Below are 14,578 nucleotides of genomic sequence, written 5' to 3'. Positions count from 1 at the left end.
AAAAAATCAAGCAAAAGTGTTAATGGGATTTTGTATGGTCTATCAAAATCCATCGGAAACCTCTTGCGTAGCTCGCTCACACTTCCTTTAGCTGAGTAGTGGGTATCTGATAATCGAGGCACTCGACTACCGCTTTATCCCTAGCTTACTAATTTGGACTCATTAGCGAGATCGACGTCAACTTTTTTCGTGTAGGCTAGTGTAATTAGTTTTTACAAAATAAACCTTATAAAGAGACAAAATGAAATGTTAAATTAGTACAATTAACACAAAAATGTTGCAAAGAAAGTTATCGAGGTACTACTGCACGATGGTGAAAAAAAGGAAAAAGCAGCAGAGTGGAGCAAGGTCTAGTGCACATGGAGTGCACTTTGCATATACACAAAGATGCAGATGTCCCTGTGTGCCTTTATCAACAAAACTTTGAAACGGAAAAGGGAATTAACCGATACTCAGCCTTAGTCAGTCCAGTTTTACTTTTGGGTTTTCGGAGCCTTTATTTAAGGCAATCAAATTATTGTATTAATTATTTTCCACGGGGAACTCAAAGAAACGTTAAGTAAAAATGATGCTTAGTTTCAGATACCACTCCGTCTTATTATTTACCAAGGCAAGCCCTGTGTGTTTTTCCTCAAGTTGTGACCTAATATATATATAAAAATATATATTTTTAAATATCTTATACTCTTATCAGGGGATCATTTTTTGCCAGCTCTTCCCTAGTGCCGGCCCACGCCCATCTACAAGCCCCAGAAAATCTGGCCCGAAAGTTAATATACCCCAACAGCTTTAGAGTCGAATAAAGTACACGGACAGACACGTGCACATGTGTGCGGATGGACAGCTACACACACACCCACACACTCGCTCGGGAAGGCACCTGCAAGAGCTGTTAAAGTGTCATTGGGTTGTTGTCATAGTCATTGTCAACGTTGTCGTTATCTTTATTTCACATCAACGACATAGTCATCATCATCATCATCTTTATCGTCGTTCGTTGGAATCTCATCGGATGCAGTCTGCCACATTGTCCGAGTCGTTTTGCCCATCTAGCTATTTTTTTGCACCAATTCCGTTATTTTTTACCAGCATTTTCATTTAAGGTATAAGGAATACAAAAAATAGCGATCTTAAAGAACAATTAAATAATTCTTAATGGAATTTAGTAGAGAAAAATGTTAAACATTTTCTTATTTATATTACATAATAATACTTTTAAATTTACCCACACATAGAAAAAAAAGGAACAATACTCGTTTAATATTGTCTCCTCAATTTTCACATATCACTTTTATTATACGAAATGGATACGAATTCAAATCAATATGGTACAAAATCATATCAATTACAAGTGTTGATAAGAATCCGTATCATATTGATATGAACTCGTATCATGTTGTCATGAATTTGTATCATATTGATATGAATTCGTATCAATTTGATTTGTTTTTCATATCAATCGTAACATCAAAAAGTCTTCGAGAAAAAAGTATGCCTTAATATTTCTTGCGTATTTCTGGTATTTAGTATGGTGTTCAAAATAGTTTTTGACTGAATTGCCGCGGTCACTCTTACATTCGACGAAAAGTTGTTATATTAAATTGGAACATTTCGCGCTCTTTAATTGATTTTGCAAATGCTTAGTATCTCAAATTCAATTGTATTTACTTGATGTTTGTCTATTTCGAATATATTAACTTCTGTATTGATAATAAGAACAAACTCTCAAATATATTAAAACTAAATTTGTACACAATATTAAAAAATGTGAGCGCTAGAAGGGTTTTTGCGTTATGGGCGTTTAAGTAGGCGTAAGTAGGCAACCTGCTGAAACAAACTTGAGCTGCGCAGGAAGCCCAAGAATCTGCATGCCCAGTCCCAACACTATAGCTCTTATAGTTTCTGAGATCTCAGCGTTTATACGAACAGATTGACATGGCTAGAACGACTCGGCTAGTGATCCTGATCAAGAATATATATACTTAATGGGGACAGAAACGCTTCCTTTTACCTGTTACACACTTTCCGACGAATATAGTATACCCTTTTACTCCACGAGTAACGGGTATAAAAATACCATACTAGTATTAAAAATATCATCGTTTTGTTACAAATTTGATAAGTTTGCAATGCACACTGTGCATATCAATCCGGTAGGAAAAGTACCCTATTAATATGTTCCAGCGACCAGTTTTGGTATTTTATTTTCTTTGTGCACTAATATGAAAAAGATTAGCATTTCCTTATAACTATAAATCAATTAGAAGTGTAATAAAAAAGGCGAACAAATAAATGAGTTCGACTAGCCAGAAATTAGCCAGAAATATACTCTTAAATTAGATTGGCATTACACTTTGATACATATACAATTTTTGAAGTCTTCATATAGGTGTAGTGTCAGGTAATTCATTTTGTTGTTGAGTCCTAAACATACATAGGGCGAAAAATATAAGACAAGACTTTGACTTCCTCTTCGATTCAGAAATTTTAAATTAATCCCTGCTACTCTTCGTAGCATTAACTGGACAGCACTGGGTGCGAGAGTCAAAACTCCTGACCAGGATTCTTCCTGTACCCGATTCCAAGGCCTTAACCGAAACGTTCCAGGAGTTTGTCCAAGGCTCATCATCATTGTCGACAACAACAGCAATGCTGACAACAAACAACAATGCCGGCAATAACAAGAACAACAACAAGCGGCCCCCTCATCAACAATTTGCAGTAAGAAAAACAGGAAAAGCGACCGCACACACACACACGGACATGTCACCCACAGACGAACACACACCGATACAGAAACCATTAGCCAGCGAACAGCATCTACATATTAACGTTACGGATATTTTCCTGCCAAATTGCAAACACGGAGAGAGAACGTTCGTTGCACAGCTCAGTGATCTAAACCAATTGCCAGGACCAAAGAACAGGGGTCCAAAGAGGGCGGTGGAATGGCTAAAGGAAGGAAAGATGGGAACTTGGATGCCCACATCATTGCATTTGCCGGAAATCTCATGGGCAGGGCGTACAAATGCATGGAGGCCATGGAAATAAGATTAATTGGAGCTCCTAAAATGGATTTTAATTGTTATTAATAAAAGGTAACCAAATTTAACGATCTTTGAATGCCTTATTGCCCTGAAAGAGGGATAGGGACACGATATTGACGAGCCTATTCGCAATCATAAGATCAAAGATGAAAAAAAAGGAAACACACATTTGTTCCATCCGAATGGTCCGACTCAAAAGGTATTTGGCGTGTAAAAGCGTATTGACAGAATCTGTCAGGTTAATTCCCACTCCCTAGCTTTTATAGTTTTCGAGAGCTAAGCGTTCATACGGACAGACGGATATTTCAAGATCTACTCGGCTAGTGATCCTGATCGAGAATATATACACTTTATATATCGAATGACATTATTTGTTGAAATCTGATGCTCCGTTGAAAAGTTATTCCAAAAACAAGATTTTGGGGGACTTATCAAAATTAGAACTGTTGTCCCTTTGTTTGCGGGTTGGTAAGAATCCTTTTTGGGTTAGGGTCTTGGGGACTTTATAAGTGTAGTTCGAGCTCGATATAGAAAACGATTGTTCCAATATCCAAAAAAAGGTAGATTTGACAGGCTTATAGTTTCTAAACAACTAACATTTTATAAAGTGTATTTATTAAGTCGAATGAACAACCATTTTTTGAGACAAAATGTTATATCACTTTTGTATATCGATGGAGCGATCGTCACGACCCCTTACATTGTGAAGAGGTGTTTTTTTATCTTCGTATTCTCTTTGTTGAAAGGATCTATGCATCAAGAATAGTCAACAAATGATGTTCCCCTTCATCATTTGCCAGTTGTTAACTATGCACCTCCTTATATATCCTTATTTCGGTCAGCTACTTTACAGATATCTTCCATTCTTACTTTCAATTTTCACCTCACTGATGCCGTCTAATGACACAGTTGAAATGCTGAAACATTGACGGTTCCCTTTCTTTAATTAAAAGCCAGCACTACGGATTGTCGCGATGCGCCCATGGTTTAAACAAAATAGCCACAGTTGAAGCAAATTAAAGCCCCCCTCGAACTTCCCCCCGATTGAGTTTTACGCTGCCTTTTTAATGGCAACTTAAAACTTGTAAACCTCGCCAGACAGCTGCTCAGAAGTTGTTCAGGTCATTTAGAAAGTTTAAAGCTAAAGATGTCGGGCTCGCTGTTGTTTCTTGTGTTGCTTTTTTGTTGTTTCTAGACTTTTTCGTATTGCTGTAGATGTTTTTGCTTCTGGCATCATGCGCAGGGCCACGTCAACATTAGCATCAAAGTCAGGCAAAACCGCCCGCCGCTAGGCATAGAAAATTTCTCCAGCAGCAGGGAAAGTCAAGGTGCAAATTACGCCACTTAAAAAAATATAGAGTTTGTCACAGTGGGTTGGAGTGGTAACGAATAGATTTTACATTACAGAAATAGGAGCCTCGGTGTTTTTAAAAAACATTAGCTAACGAGGAAAGTTAAATTCATAAATATTTTTAAAGTGTAAGTAATACGCATTACAATTTTCGAGTAACTTTTTCGAATATTAAATGTTTTTTTAAAATAAATTCGCATTTTATTGTCATCGAATTAAGTGAAGAGCAAAGCACAGGCAAAGCTCTGCCCACAATCAAAATCTTAAAAAAGAGCTGTCACAAAATCATTAGGAAAGGAACTTTAAAACACCTTTGAACCACTTTAAGATTGAAGTTCTGCAAAGCAAGAGATAAAAATGTACAAAGCGATCTAAGCTTTAAAATCGAATATAACCGCCACGTATTTGCCCCACTTTGATTCTCTAGCGCCTTGACACAATATGGTCACCGTCGAGGTTGGGGCTGTAAGTGAGCACGGCAGCTGGGTTAGGCGTTGGATAAACAACCGCCACTCGATGTTATTAATATTAAGTCGCTGAAACGGGACCAGAATGAAAATGAAAAGCGAACTTTTGACGAAAATGTGTGTATGGTAAGCCAGGACACAAAAATTGCTTCGGTGGCACCAGGATGCTAAGCAGATTTCGGCTATCCCTACATCGAATACCAAGGTGTTGATTACGCGTGTCAAAGTTCACTTTTGGTAATGGCCAACGGCTCTCAACAGCATGTACCTTCCGCATGTGCGTGTGGTTGGTGAGGTCGAACGATGGCAAACAATTGGCGAAATGCAATATCAAAGGGCACATCGACTCAGACGCACGAAAGGCAATTATTTGCCTTTACCCAAATATATCTATACACTGAGACAACAGGTAAGGCTTGCACAGAATAGCTTTAGAAATTTAGCATTCAACGTCGAAACATCGAAAAGTTATAGATACCTAAAACCCAATAACACTTATTTGACAATGTATATTATTTTAGAAACCTTAGAAATATGTTTAACAGTGTTTGCCATGTAATTAAAATTGAAAATGCAATACCCTATATCACTAATTACTTAGGCCACTACAATTTCCCGAAGTGCGTTTAGAAGATGGAAGTGAGCAACTTGAATCTGTCACAATGTCTTGGCGAAGTTGGACTTGCGGCTGGATCCTGTGTTTAATTGATTCTATTATAAATGCCACTTAATCGATATGTGGCAGAAAGCAATTGGGATTGGGCATATGACGGCATTGAATATGCAGCAAGGAAATGCTTTTGCATTGCCATACACAAAGCAGTTAATGGATTTGATTTCGATACCAATGAACTCAACCAGTTAATGGAATATTCAGTCAAACGAACAAACATGAATAACAATAAAAAAAATTAACCGAAAATCCCTTGGCACACCTAACATCCTTTTTATTTAGTTTTTCATAGAATGTATTTCAATGCAGATGTGTTGGCTTAGAATAAGAATTATTTATATTTTGGAAAAGCTTGTATAATTTTAGGAATGATTTTAAAATATTTCCCTGTTCGTATTTTACATTCAAATGAATTTGGAATTTTATTTCAAGCAATGAGTTTTTTTCAAAGATATAATGACGCCACAACATGGTTTGATTGGCCAATTTCTTGTTCAAGTCTTAATGCTAGTTCTAGGTAACTGAAAAGAACTTTAACTTTAACTTATGGCCACGCCCTTCGAGCCCAAACACTTGACTACCTTTTCCCGCTTTTCCCCCTCAGAATGCTCGGGCAATTCTCCAAAGATGAGAGGGAGAACGATTTAAAATAAATAATTACATAGTTAAACCAGCTGCTGCTGGAAGTTGGCTGGGCAGCTGCCAGGTGGCCACGCCCACTGGGCCAGCAATAAAAGTTTATTCCTCAGCTATGACGGAACATAACGCGGACTCGATTTCAATCCTCTGGTTTGTGCGGGAAGAGTCTCGCTCATGTTTATTCAGTCGGTTTTTGCGCCCCGTTTCTCCGTCCCTCCACACAAAAAAATGTTTGTGAAATTTTGTACATGTGTACATATGTATAGAAATGTATTTATTTGTTTTCAAAAATATTCGTTCAATGCAATATTTTCTGTTAAAGATTGTACTATCGATATTTTTTGGATAAATGTTTTTCAATGCTTTTGTGGAGCCTATCTTTCAATACAATTACAACAGCCCAGAAAACGTTATCGTCAAAATGCCGCACATAGATCAGTTTGGTTTGCAGGAGCCGCTGGTGTAATTGGGTCTTAAAAAATACACTCATAAAAACCAAAAATAAGTTTATTGCTCATACTTATAAAGACACAGAAGCAACAATCTGTACAATCCACCATTACACTGATTTGATAATGATTACTTAAGCTTGGGAAAACGGTGATTCTTTGGTTCGTTTTTTGTTCACAGCTGTATTGCCCAACTACAGCTGTTAACGGAGACAACAGAGCTCTAAAAGATACAAATTTCCGGTCTTACCCAACTTAACAAATCTACACATATAAAATCGATCGATCGGTGGATTTTCGAGCTTAAGGTTTTGCTAGTTTGGTGAACAATTAATTCCAAATACACTGCAATACAACAAGCTGCTACTTTGGACTGCCTAAACTAAAATTATTGACTTCAAGGATTTCGAGCAAAGTCTACTCCGCAGTGCTTTGATAATTGTTAGTGTATTGCTAGCTGGGAAAATTAAAACGTAAATGTTAGGAAATTAGATTTTGCCCCCAAAGTCGCTTTTGTTTAGTTGGCTTTAGTCTGGCCTTTGCCACTCTATCTTCCCCCTTCCATTTCGATGTCCCCCCCCCCCCCCCCCCCCTTTCTTTGTGCTTTTTATATGTATGTATACGGTACGTGTGTGTGTGCGTTCAGTGAGGTGTTGCCTAGTTTTCGGCTTGTTAGTTAGTTAAAAGTTTTTGCGTGCAATTAAAATGCTGCGCAAAAACTTTCCTTCAACATTGTTCTTAATTTTTTCCTTGGTTTTTGCAGTTTGCCAAAGCCAAATACAAATGAACAACTATTGTCTCAGCCCCCGTATGTGTGTGGGTGTGCGTCTGCGTTAGCCTGCAGTCGGGAAAGTGTGCAAAGTCCTGTGGCAATTGTCTGATTGTTTTCTTAGCCGCAGCAGAAGGAGCAGCATTCGATGGCAAGAAAGTTCGTTATCAGTGACATTTCGGCGTATAAATAGCAAACAGTGAGCAGTCAGCAGTGAGCACTCCCCAAAAGCTGCCAGAACTCCCCTGCGAGACGCTAACCAGCTCGCCAGCCATTCCCAGTTAGTATTTGCTGCACTGGGGGAAAACACCCTAACGGATGGCACATTCAGGTCTAAGAGGTTTTCCTGGGAAAAATGTGGCCACTACTTGGCAAGTGCAAGTGAAAACACGCTATTGTAGCTTTATTTGGTACTTACAGATGCACACAAGCTGTTTTCTGAAGCAAACATGGTTTATTTGACCATTATAATAGTTAAATGGGCCCGAATGGTCAAATGGTCAATTTGACCCATGAAATAGTAGCAACAAAATTCCAACAACTTAATATTGAATACACGTTACTTATTTTAATTGTATCAAGCTTAGTGTTAATATCTTGTGCTATATTATGGTTTATATAAAATATATTATTTAATTTTTTTTTTTAAGGAAGTATGAAATTCTTTCGCACTGTATTCCAGTTTTAGCAGTTAGCAGTTAACAGTTCCCAGTTGCCGTGGCGAACGTGCTGGCAATGTCAATTGAAATGAATATTCTAAGCAGCTGGGCCACAAGCTCTTCGAAGAGCAGAGATTTGGAGGACCAAAGAACCAGATCCCCAGTCCCGGGCACAGTGTTTGCCCTTCGTCGATGGCGATGTCGAGCAATTAGGAAGTGAATCACAACGCTTTAGTTCTGTGGCACGCAATTTGGCAAATAGAAAGAATGCAAATAAAATATTGGGATTGCCTCAAGCTCAGCAATAAAAATTGTGCAATTCGACGGGGTTCGATGATGTTACTTGAATTTCCCTTGTTTCTTTTGGGCGTTTTCAAGTATAGATATCTTAAGATTTGATTTATGGCTTTTCAATTTAATATTTTCTTAAATCTGATTGTCATCTTATATAAATGTAGGTATATATATGCACTTGAACAAGAATCGCTTGGCGCTTTAATTTGCAGACATAAAATTTGAAATGCGACTGTCACTCCTCGGATGTTGCACTCCCCACGAAATTCAATCAATTGCTGACAGCAAAATCTTATGCAAAAAATCTGCGGAAAAATATGATTCATCCGGATGTGTGTGGCCAAAGGAACCGCACAGCCCGACGACGGAGAATATGCATTTTCTCCACCGCCCCTAATGAAACAAGGAAGAACGCTATAGTCGAGTACCTCGACTATCAGATACCCGTTACTCAGCTAAATGGACCTAAGGGAAATGGAGACATGCAAGCAGCAAAGCGAGATTGAAATGCGCCACCTATCGGCGGTAGACAGATTTAATCGATATGGGCGTTGGAGTGGGCGTGGCAAATTTTTTTTTGGGTCAATCGATAGGTATTGACGAGACCAATACAGTTCAGTTCAAATTTTGTATCTAGCATGAAAATTGTGGGCGTCACAGGCTTGGGCGGTTTGTGGGCGTTAGAGTGGGCGTGGCATATCTGCGTTACAAACTTGCGCTGCGCACAAGGCTACGGATTCTAAATATGAGATCCCAGTTCTCTATCCTTGATAGTTTCCGAGATATCCACGTTCATATTTACGATTTTTTGAAGTTTGTGGGCGGCTTGTGGGCGTAAAAGTGGGCGTGGCAAACTTTTTTTTTATCAATCGATAGGTATTGATGAGAACAATACATTTCAGTTAAAATTTTTATTCTATCATCAAAACTGTAGGAGCCACAGTTTTGGGCGGTTTGTGGGCGTTAGAGTGGGCGTGGCACTCTACTGAAACAAACTTGCGCTGCGTAAGAAGCTCAGGAATCTGCACGCCAAATCTCAATAGCCTAGCTCTCATAGTTTCCGAGATCTCAGCGTTCATCCGGACAGACAGACGGACAGACGGACAGACGGACAGACGGACAGACGGACAGACGGACAGACGGACAGACGGACAGACGGACATGGCTAGATCGACTCGGCTAGTGATCCTGATCAAGAATATATATACTTTATGGGGTCGGAAACGCTTCCTTCTGCCTGTTACATACTTTCCGACGAATCTAGTATACCCTTTTACTCTACGAGTAACGGGTATAAAAATGGATTCCTTGGGAAACTGACAAAACTAATTGCCTCGGCGGACGTAAACAAAAAAGGAATATTCGCTGCATACTTTGCGGCAGTCAGCGAAGCGAATTGAAAATAAAAATCTTAACAAAATAAGCTAAAAGCTGAAGAGTTGCCGAGCACATTAAATCATTTCCGCTCTGCAGAGCAGGCAGATTCTTTTGGCTTGTTCTTATGTGGAAAGTCGCAAGTTGCAGGCAGTTGCAGTTTACCACTATTTATGGGCTGCTGCTGGGGAAAAAGATGAAAAGTGTGTCTCCATTCCTTCAGCTCCCTCGGTGGGAGAAAAATGATTCGCCCGAAAAAAGGAAAAGTACTCCGCTTATATACTGTATGAATATATACTCGCACGCACACAGGGAGTCGTCCGATTAGCGCATTCATGTGTGTGCATGTGTAGCATATTCAGGCAATTACTGCCATTCAGCGCATTTCAATTCAACTTCAAAACTGCCTCTTGTTCCCTCCCCCAGGTTTTTCTTCAATTTTGGGCCTTCCTCAAAGTTCTACCAGCCCTGTGTTGTTGCGAAAGTAGAAAAAAGCTTTTAAACTTCACTCAAGATTTTTGCCGTTTACGCTCGGCTGTCAAATTTTTTGACTGTCCCTGCTCACTTAGTTTTTCATTTCTCGCCAACCGCCAGAATTCTGCAGCACGGAAGAAGGATGCGACTCCTTCAATGAAGAAAACGAAACGAAGAGTTTTTAAAATAAATGTTCCATTGTTTGTTGGAAACAAATTTAGAATAAATAAATAAAATAAAAATAACAAAATGTGCCTGAAAATAAGAAAATAAAAAAAATTTGATGAATTGATTTTATCGACTGTTGAAAATTCCTAATACTTGGGCATGCAGCTGACTGCTTCATTTGGTATACTAATGTTTCTCTTTTACCTACATATAAATTGTGATGTATATAATAGAAGGATGCTTATAAGATTTTGCATTTAAACATAAATTGACATTTTTCAAAATATTTGCTTTTGTTTCTTCGCTTTAAAGCCATCATTTTAAGAAATATTTTTCCATTTCCTCAGTTTGAATCTAAACTGTATGCACACATGTACTTCTGGAACTGCTACTTTTCCCCTATAATTTTCTTTCACTTCATTTTGTTGTTGCCATTGTACTTTGTTGCCTGTGCGAGTTTGTGTGTCTGCCGCTTTTATAAGTCTGTCAAAATGTAGTTTATATATTTTGGCGAAAATTCATTTTGCAGTTGACATAACTTTGTCAGCCCCAATTTATCAACAACAATTAGCAGAGCAGAGCGGACCCCACTGACTTGTCTGACAACTGTGTGTGTGTGTTATGTGTGGGGCATGGCAAGTATGTGACAAGTATTTTGAACAAAAACTTTGTCTGCCAAACAGACTCTCACTTGACTCACTTAACTTTCTGGCCCCGAGAATTTTGAAAACAGCTCGGGAGACGCACTCGGTTGCTGCCTGCGTACACGACGTATGCGTAATATTGTAATGCCAAAATAATGTGCATTTGGAAAATGGCTGTCACCCCAGTAAAACGAGAAACAGCAGAGGCAACAGTAACAGCACACATCAATTGTCAAATGTCAGCTCAGCCAGCTGGCTTATTAAACTACAATTTGCCACCTGAGCTGACAACTCACCTGTACTCGTGGGACATGAAGAAGGTGCCCCGAATCAGACAGCCGTTGGGATTCTTGCGCTTGCCGTCAAATATCTTTTGGTAATGTTGGTAGTTATTCAGATTCACCGCCCCATCGAAGGTGAGCATTATGATTTGAGGGATCTACAAACAGAAAAGGAAAAGATTAGCATAATCATCATTATTATTTCCGCTAAAGCTCGTTTGCCATTTTTTTGGCTAAGAGCCGGAAACGGCAACGATTTTTTGTTTAACTTGTCGCTGTATGAAATGATTTGAGTGCCCCGACTAACATATACCCGTTACTCAGCTAAACAATTGAACTTGTTAACTAACGGTCCAAGCCATTTTCGCACACCGATAGGTGTTGAAAAATAAAATAGAATATATGTAAATGACAATGACAAAATATCTTCAAAATTGTGGGCGCCACAAACTTTTGAGATTTGTGGCACTTGGCAGAAGAAAACATGAGCTTTTTAGGGACTAAAAAATTTGTATTTGACTTAATACCATTTTTATAGGCATGCAGAGGGTATAATGATTTCAGTCAGAAGTTTGCAAAGCAGTGAAGGAGTCGTTTCCGAACCCATAAAGTATATATATTCGTGATCTGCATCACTAGACGAGTCGATCTAGCCATGTCTGTCTGTCCCTTTCTACGCAAACTAGTCTCTTAGTTTTAAGGATATCGGGATGAAACCTTCTCAAAAGCCATATTTACAGGTAGTATATAAGTCTGAACGAGACGATTCGGACAACTTTATCCTATAGCTCCCATTGGAATTATCAACAGAATATTTTTAAAAATTTTAAGAAAATGTATAATTTCGGTGTTTTCTGACATTTGAAATTCTATTCTTGGGGTGATATTTTTTTAATATGACAGAACTTGGAACAAAATTTAAAACAAATCGGACGACTTTATCGTATAGCTAGATCCACTCGGCTAAAGAGCCTGACCAAGAATATATATTCTTTATAGGGTCGGAAACGCTTTCCTTTTACCTGTTACATACTTTCCAACGAATTCAATACCCGTTTACCCTATGAGTAACGGGCATAAAAACTTAATTTTACCTAAAAGGAAATAAGGAAATCTGTACTTAAATATCCAATTTGAGAATAAAAGAATTCGAGATTATTATAGAAACTTCCTCAAAACGGTGGCCTAGGAAGCACATGTTTCTGGGCATAAAAAACAAATTCGTCTCAAACAATTATCACTGTGGACGGCAGTACACGTAGTGACGAAGCGCACAAGGAGAGTGTGCGAGGGCGACTACTAATATAGCCGCAGAATAGAAAATCTGCTGTGATGGTCCGATCTTAGCGATTGATACACCGATCGGAAGGTATAGCAAAAACTAATAGTATTGCACACCAAGACTTAAAGATTTTTAATTAGTTATTGAGAAGGAGCGTAAAAAGTGTCCCTACTTAAAATACGCGTCAAACGACACCTCATTTACATATATCCGATGCTGTGTTCAAAATTAACTCTTAAAACAAGATTTTAAGGCGTTGTTTGCTTGTTTGTATGTACCTAATCTTTGTTCTAGGATCCTAAACTCAATTTTGATATAAGTAAAGTTTGTTCTACGACTTTTGAAAAATCCCGATAGCTTGACGAGAAAGAATTATAATAGCTTGATTTTAAAGGCTTATAGTTTATAAACGACTAAAGCTCAGACTCGTCCAATATATTGCCGAAAGAAAATATGCCTATCAAGTTGCTTTTGTTAAGATGTGCTTAACTTATAACACAACATTTATTTTCGAACCACTTTCTGTCTATTATCCAAACATTGGTTTGAACGACTTCCTTTTAAATTTCAAACTACAGGGGTGGTCAAATGACTTACACAAAACAAATTGATGTTACTACATACTATAAGCAAAACGATTTTTGAAAAATTCTATTGGCAGTTCTGATATCAACTTTTATGACGAAAATGTATTATACGATATACCAAATAATAGACCTGTTTAAATTTATTACATTCAGCACGCTGCTATTCAATAGGCCAGTGTTTAGCTGGACGATTTTGACAAAGCGTGTCGAATCCTATCTGCTTTGAGAATACCCTGTGGAACGGTTCCTTTTGTTTCCCGTTCCTCAAGTGATTGAATCGCCAACCGAAAGGCAAATCCCTTAATTATGCGATTTGACGCTGCTCTGTCTCCACATAAATATAAGTACTTGCAGCCACATGAGTCGGGGTGCGAAGGTTGTGCGAAGAGGGGGCCATACATGAGTGGGTGGGCGTTTGAGCCCAATTAGAGGATTGCCGACCTCAAAATCAGCCGGGCATACGATGGCATTGGAAGCCGCAGCAGAAACTCTAATTGAAGGTTTTGCATTTTGCATTTGTTTTTCCTGTCTGGGCTGCGCCTGGTTGCGCATTTCCCGACTACCTCCAGCCACCCAAACACCCACTAAGCCCCACTTTCGGCTTGGAACAACTTGCAGCTTGAGCATTAAACTTAATTAGTGGGCATGTGGGCAACCGGCGGAGAGAGCGCAACAAGCTACCTGCAACTTGCAACCGGCAACTGGCAACCAATTCACGAAACCAAATTAATTTCAAATAATGCCCGACTATCAATAACACCCAGAAGCAACATCCGCACAGCGAATTCCATTACAAAATTGCCACCCAAAAATATGGACATCGAAATGGGAGTCATCCAAAGCCAAAACCAAGCCCAACCCAAACGAAAACCCTGCAGTTGTAGCTTTTGATGTTTTTGTTGCGCTTGCAACACTTTAAGTGCAATTCCATAACCAAAGACCACCGAGTGCAGTCGGAAAAGAATGAGCGAGGGAAAAGTAATAATAATGCTATAGAAATGACGCTCTGCAAAAACATGAGGAAACAGCAGTGGGAAAATCCCTTCAAAACCTGTGAATACTCTAGCAAACGTAACATGATTTCTTGTAAATTACCGCGAACTAAAATGCATTAGATATTGGGAATAAAATTAAAAAAATGAAAACACATTTTAAATTAGTAGTACAGATATAGGTTGTTTTCTCCAGATCAATTATTTTTTCGTTTTCCATTTCTACTTAGGCAACAACTTTTTGCAAATGTTAGATCAACAGTCAACGATTTTTAGGCGCTCAGACTCAAGGAGTTTTCTGGATCACCTTCATTTAAAGCATATCGAAAATGTAAATTCAAAGTCTATAATGAAACCAACTTACTCCCTTAGAAACCTGAATCTGGAGGGGCAGGGAAAAGAGAAAGGGGGGAAATGGTAGCTGCAGC

The 14,578-nt window shown here is 38.7% G+C and overlaps 1 protein-coding gene across 1 annotated transcript in view; it reads right to left on the bottom strand.

Moving 5' to 3' along the window:
- LOC119557648 (chitin deacetylase 1) overlaps positions 1-14,578 on the bottom strand; it is an 81,251-nt gene that overhangs the window by 31,280 nt on the left and 35,393 nt on the right. The window contains exon 5 of the mRNA XM_037870499.1: positions 11,305-11,447. Within this exon, the coding sequence (XP_037726427.1) occupies positions 11,305-11,447 (143 nt within the window). The remainder of the gene's footprint in view (positions 1-11,304; positions 11,448-14,578) is intronic.

Source organism: Drosophila subpulchrella, chromosome X (assembly GCF_014743375.2).
Source record: "Drosophila subpulchrella strain 33 F10 #4 breed RU33 chromosome X, RU_Dsub_v1.1 Primary Assembly, whole genome shotgun sequence".
Taxonomy (NCBI): Eukaryota; Metazoa; Arthropoda; class Insecta; order Diptera; family Drosophilidae; genus Drosophila; species Drosophila subpulchrella.
Note: the sequence above shows the minus strand (reverse complement) of the source record. Positions and strands in the feature narration are given on the sequence as shown.